At 42.2% G+C, this 6,258-nt stretch overlaps 1 protein-coding gene across 2 annotated transcripts; it reads left to right on the forward strand.

The window, feature by feature from the left end:
• Positions 1-78: 78 nt before the first annotated feature.
• Positions 79-5,495, forward strand: macc1 (MET transcriptional regulator MACC1). 2 transcript variants are annotated; one of them, XM_046399737.1, is made up of 5 exons: positions 79-213; positions 1,512-1,634; positions 1,714-3,758; positions 3,844-4,032; positions 4,167-5,495. In XM_046399737.1, exons 2-5 carry the CDS (start codon positions 1,520-1,522, stop codon positions 4,368-4,370), a joined length of 2,553 nt encoding a protein of 850 aa, XP_046255693.1. In that variant the 5' UTR covers positions 79-213; positions 1,512-1,519; the 3' UTR covers positions 4,371-5,495. The 2 variants fall into 2 exon arrangements, with proteins under 2 accessions (XP_046255693.1, XP_046255694.1); XM_046399738.1 differs by lacking the exon at positions 79-213 and adding an exon at positions 358-546.
• The last annotated feature ends 763 nt before the right edge of the window (positions 5,496-6,258 follow it).

Below are 6,258 nucleotides of genomic sequence, written 5' to 3' on the forward strand. Positions count from 1 at the left end.
GTTGCTAAGCCCGAGAGGCCACTCCTCCGCCGGGGATCCTTTATTATTTTAAACTCCCAGTCCCAAAATGCTCAGTGCCCGAGAGCCAACAGAGTAAAGAGCCGTAACGTGAGCAGGCGAACGCCCTCGGAAAGAAGTGTAAATGACAGTGGATTGGCCTCTTTTCCTGCCAACGAACTGAAGCCAAAAAAATACAACCATCTCATGCCGACGGTGAGAGCAAGCTTTGTTCTCTTTTTTTTCGCATTTGATTGTTTTACTTCTCGCATATTCATAATAGGAAGCAACCTCAATAGGATGTGCTTTATTAAAGTGTAACTACTGCGAGTATATACACACCTGTTGACTGCTGCAGCTGTGGTGAGTGAATGTGGAGCTCGGGGGGTGGGGGTTATGTCTCAATCTGCGCTGCTGAGTGTTTCCTGCTCTGTATGGATTATTAATGAATGTAAGATTTCTTTGACAATGGTTTCAACTAATTAGAGAAAACCAAATTGGTACCGAGAAGGGTTTCTGTACTGCAGGAATCACAGGACAGCGCATACGGTAAACGAGCCTGATACGCAATGTTTGATCAGATTGGATATTTGTACTGTCAGTTGTACAGTGGTATTGCACTTTGATCGGAGCAAGAAGCGCTGAGAGAACTGGCTACTGTCATAGGCTTGACAAGACCAACCTGTTTTTGTGCACTGGTGTAAGAAACCGCATTATTAATGACTGACTCACTGTGACAAGTCATGAATGGGTAGTTTCCTTTTACGCAAACAATTGACAGACCGGAGAGTTCAGGCTTTATTCTGTGTTTTGGAACAGTTTCTGTAACAGACAATAAGCATAGCTAAGTAAAAAAGCCCGGGGCGCACCGTGTTGAGGGACACATAGCTGAGACACTTCAGCTTCACTCACATGTCTTTTATTGTGTAGGCCTATTGGTTGTGGCCGTGTGTCACAGCAGTTCAAATTACATGCAGCAGCTAACAAATACTTTTTATTCGCCTAATTTATCCACCGACTATGTTTTTGATGAATCTTCTGTAGGATGAAAACAGACGCAGAAAGTGATGAGAAATGGCCCTCACAGTCTCTAGGAACCAAAGATTTAACATGTTCACTTTGCTTGTTTTGTCCAACATCAGTCCAAAAGCATGTTAAGTTTACGGTGACTGAGGAAAACTAGTGAATATGCGTATATGAGAAGCTGGATCCAGCGAAGTCAGTTGGTTTAATAATGACAAAGAGGGTTATCATTATCATTGCAGGTTAATTTTGTGTTGATCAGCTAATCAACTGTTTCAGCTCTAGATGAGTTATATTTAAACATTTGGACTTTAATATTTATTCAGTGTATTGAGTAGTCATTTTGCTTTGCTTCAGGGCCCCCGATTGCATCATTTAATGAGTAAAGTAAAGAATCATCAAAAGAGATTTTTAGACAAGTAACAGTTGCAGGTAAGATGACTATACAGTATGAAAATTTAAAACAATATAGTATATATTTATACTTGCAGATGAAAATATGGCAGCTGGAAGAGCAAAGTCCTTCCGTCGTGTTGGGAGTCTCATGCGGAGTAAATCTGAGGGGACACTGATTGATCTGGACGACAGTGTTTCAGCCAGTGACAACCTGAATGGTAAAACAAAACCAAATAAAAACAAAAACCTGTTGACAACCTCAGCAGACATCCTAACCAAACTGTAATATTTTCACAGGTGGGACACGACTGCCACAGACCTCAGAATGGCCACTTTTACAGCCAGAAGTTGCACTTTCAACTCAGTCCAAAAATCCGTTTTGGAACAAACTTTCCAGATCAAATCCCTTTTTAGATGACATTGTAGACAGCAGCACAGACAAACACATTTCCAACACATCAAACATAAAAGATGGCAATGAAAAGCACGAGGACACAAATAACGACGACGCCATTAGCACATCCTCTGATGAAGGCAACGTGGGGAACTTTCTGGAAAACAAACACAAAGTCAGCAACAGATCCGGGAGATGGAGAAGTGCTTCAGACATTTTGGGTGATCTGGAGGGAAAAATGCCAAGACGGGAGAACAACTTCAGGCCACCAGGGCCGGTGCTGATCCCAGATTTTGAGTGGCTAAAGAATGACAGAGAGGCCTATAAGATGGCCTGGCTGAGCCACAGGCAGCTAACGCGCTCATGTTTGGACTTAAATCTGATGAGCCAGAGTCCCGGGTGGGCTCAGACCCAAGCCACCGACTTTCAGGTCATCTGCAAGATCGGCCACACTGGAGGCTCTGTACGGTTACCAGACTCAGAGATTAGCATCCATATCCCAGAGGGACATGTTCCTCCTGGTGAAGTCCAGGAAGTTACACTGAAAGCAATGCTAGACCCTCCTCCTGGGCTCAACAACAATTATGTGACAACCATGAGTCCCCTTCTAGAGGTGGTCCTCAGCAACATCAACACGAAGGAGGGTATCTCCCTGGAGATTAAACTGTCTGGCGAGGTGAAGAGTGACCCATTAAGTCAGGTAATGACTACCGTGGTCGGGCTGGTTTCCAACAAAAGAGAGGGACCTTATGTTAAAGTGAACGACTGTTACATTCGCAAGAACATGATGCAGATGAAGCTACAGGATCTGAAGACACATTTTTATGTGATTGCAGTCGCAGAGGCATCTGCAGTCCAGTCCCCTGCTACATCAGTGTGGGATTACCTTGACCGCCAAATCACGGTGGCAGTTTATGGTCCCAGGTACATCCATCCATCATTCAAGGTTGTAATAGTGGTTTGCTGTCATGAGGACGTTCCACCGAAGCTTCCGTTTTCAGTTATCTTGAGGGGTAACAAAAACCTGCCCCCTCTTGTGTTGCAGCTTTGGGGAAAACATGGGTTTAAACCAGACAAAGTGAACAACATGCATGTCGGAATTAGCCTCACAGACTCTGTGTTCAAAATCAAACCCGAGGACAAACTGAAAGAAGTGAGACAAAGTCAGCTCAAAATAGGGACAGTTTTGCATCTGCCCGTTGCATTATCTTGTGCTAGCAATGCAGAAATGACTCCTTTCAAATTAGACTTACAAGTGAAGGAATCAAATGCTGGAACTGTCGCACATTTCCAGGTGCTTTCCCCTCCTACAGCACCCATCAGATCAGAAAAGCGAGTGTCAAGGCAGATAGAAAAGCGTATTGAAATGGCAAGAACCTCACCTATTCCTGAAGAAAGTGTCCCAAATTTCCCCAAATTCACAGACAAACTGGTCACCCTACAGTGGTATGGTGTAGCCTTGAAGTCAGTTCTCCGTCAGCCACGTGTTGAGTACCTTCTGGAGTATTTCAAGGGTGACACTGTGGCTCTCCTTTCACGAGAGACTGTTAGGTCAGTGGGAAACTCCAAAGTAAAGGAGTGGTATATTGGATTCCTCCGAGGCAGGACTGGTTTGGTTCACTGCAAAAACATCAAACTCATAAGCAGAGACCAAGTGATCGACTTCACCGGCATTCAAATCACCACAGAGGTCCTCTTGGACAATATGACACTGCCCTTCAACAAGCTTACATACATGTACTCCGCCATCCAGACCATGGTCACTGAGCACATAACCAGCTGGAGGGCTTTTGCTGATGCTTTAGGGTACAGCAAACTGTCGGCGGACACCATCATCCGGAGATATGCCGAAACTGAGGCCGACAAAGTGGCCTGTGTCCTGGAAAAGCTGAAGGAAGACTGCCACACTGTGAATGTCAGGAGAAAGTTTCTGCATGAGCTCATGGTGGTAAGTAGACCACCCACTGCTCAGTTTCAAAGTCTGTATGCTAGTGAGCTTTCGTGATGGTTATCTCTCTGTTTATTGCCTTTAGGGTCTGTTGAAGATGGACTCTGTGAATCTTGTGGCCCAGCTTATTCAGAACACAGTGATTCTGTCCACTGCTGTCGAGCTGGGAGCTCGATGGAGAGAGCTCGCGGAGAAGATGGGAAAACTCTCCAGCGCTCAGATAGCGGCCTATGAGGCGCCGCATCGAGCGAAGAGCGGAGAAGTTAGTCCCCAGGTTGGTTTAACAGTGTGCCTTCACAGAGCGAGTAATAGATGCATAGTAAATAATACAGATGTCATGGAATTTCAGACATCTTGTGGATATGATGTATTTATCCTACAAATTCTGCATTTCCTGTCATGTTTCAGTCAATGTGGAAACCCGCCTATGACTTCCTGTACTCCTGGAGTCTACGTTACGGAGACAGCTACAGAGACATGATCCAGGACCTGCACCTGGTCCTGGATAAAATGAAAAACCCTGCCACCAGACAATGGAGGCAGCTCACTGGCGCCCTCATCACAGTGAACTGTCTCGATATCTTTCGTGCCTCCACACACCCAAAATCCTAAACCTTCTGCAAACGCACTCTCATGATGGCAACGACCTCCACGCACTTGGGAAAAAAACACGGACACAGAGAGGTTTTGTTACACGGCAGCAAGGATTTGATACTGTTTTTGATTGTCTCTTGTTTTTGCTGGCTTTGATTTCACACCCATTTTTACATGAAGCATTAGAATCTGAATCAGGTACTTGACCTATATGTTTAGATCTGATGTAAGTGTAAAATGATGTTCTTGCAATTTGTCAGCTGTGAAAGAATGTCAAACAGGAAAAAAGAAAGTATAGTTTGTTTGGGGTTTTTTTGTATCTCTGTGCAAATGTGACAAAGCATTGAAGTAAAAAAAAAAAAATTCATTTTGGTGGGTCATTTTCAGTCAAATGTTTAAGAGGTCAGTAGTTCAGTTGTCCGGGGTCTCAATAATCTCAACTGGTGTGCTGACATTTGTTTTAAAATTTTATCCTTTTGGCTTTTAATAGTAGCACACTACATTTAGTGTTTCTCCAGATCTGCATGACCAACGAGCAGTTTGTAGTTAACTGCTTATTTATCTAAACAGATTTCTTATGCTATATTGCTTAAATCACTGACTTAATTAAGTTTGTTTTTAGTTGCATCCATATCACCTTTATGGATCCTGTGAAAGTTTGTGTCATTGGGTTTTAGTCTGTAAGGAGCTCTTTAAGCAGTGGAGAAGACAGTCAGAAAGACTTTACTGTGAACACTGTTCATCATTCTTTGTTGAAGTTTGTGTGCTAAAACTTGAGAACGTTCTGCCAAAGTGAAAGTTCCCTCATGCCAGTTAAAAAAAAAAAGAGAGAGAAAACAGTGTCAAGTGTCATTTACAGTTGTCTTGAATGTTAGTGTATTTGATATTTTTATACTGTAACGTTATCTTTTAGATGTGTACAGAGCAGAGAAGGTTTGCATTGTAACTGTTACATATTAATGGTGTTGATGTGTGTATCGTCATGTTTTTATTGCCAAATAGAAACCTTGTTGTTTTAGTGTGGTGCCACTTACAGAACGCAGAACCTTCAGTCACTGAAATGTCAGACAACAATTGATGGTTACAACTGAAATGGCGATATGCTGCATGAAATATGAATAAAGAAATGGAGAGATGACATAACTAATCTGACTAAGAGCAGTCTCTTACTAAAACTGCATGCACTAACTGCTAGACTTTGTATTTAAATCATATTTTAAGACTAATTTGACATTTATATTTTTATTCCAGTTAATCACACGACAGAAAAAAAATGCCTTTTTCCTGAAGTGTTTTCCACTGATTTTCTCTGACTGTTTGCTTTTCCCTACACTGTTTGTTTAAGCTAGTTTCAGCCGAGAGCATTATGTTGGTTCTCTGTCAAGCAGAGAGCACAGTCTGCTGGACTGACTTTACTTTGGCTCATTGAATGCACCTCAGGAAAAGTAAATCAAATGAGGAAAATGGTATCAGGCATCAGAGGGAACTGATTCAATTCCCAAGCTGAGAGTGATTGTATAAAGTTACATAAGAGGTTCTTTTTGTAAGGGCTGGTGATAAACAGTGGATGATAACTGTGCATGAAGGATTTAGAGGGAACGTTAAGGACAAAACCAGTAATATAAAACACTGGATTTGATGTTTAATAAGACACCAAGCAAGGAATTATTTGCACATCATTCTTGAGATTTTCTCGTTAAGATAACACATTTTGCATCCATGGGGCCGTGTAGTCATATCCTTCTTCTTTTTATTACCCTTTAATACCTCATTTACCTCGTGGGCAGCCAAAATCGTGTCATTTCTCTGGAAGAAAATAAAGAAAAATTGAGGGAAATGTACCTCATAATTTAGTGTTAAGCTTAATGTTTGGAAAAACATGCAAAATCACTGAGATTAATTGAAC

This window comes from Scatophagus argus, chromosome 9 (genome assembly GCF_020382885.2).
Source record: "Scatophagus argus isolate fScaArg1 chromosome 9, fScaArg1.pri, whole genome shotgun sequence".
NCBI classification, from domain to species: domain Eukaryota; kingdom Metazoa; phylum Chordata; class Actinopteri; family Scatophagidae; genus Scatophagus; species Scatophagus argus.

Coding starts and splice junctions, on each gene's coding strand:
- macc1 (XM_046399737.1), top strand. CDS start 1,520: ATGGCAGCTGGAAGAGCAAAGTCCTTCCGTCGTGTTGGGAGTCTCATG. Junction 1,635..1,713: donor AGCCAGTGACAACCTGAATG/GTAAAACAAAAC, acceptor ATATTTTCACAG/GTGGGACACGACTGCCACAG. Junction 4,033..4,166: donor GCGGAGAAGTTAGTCCCCAG/GTTGGTTTAACA, acceptor GTCATGTTTCAG/TCAATGTGGAAACCCGCCTA.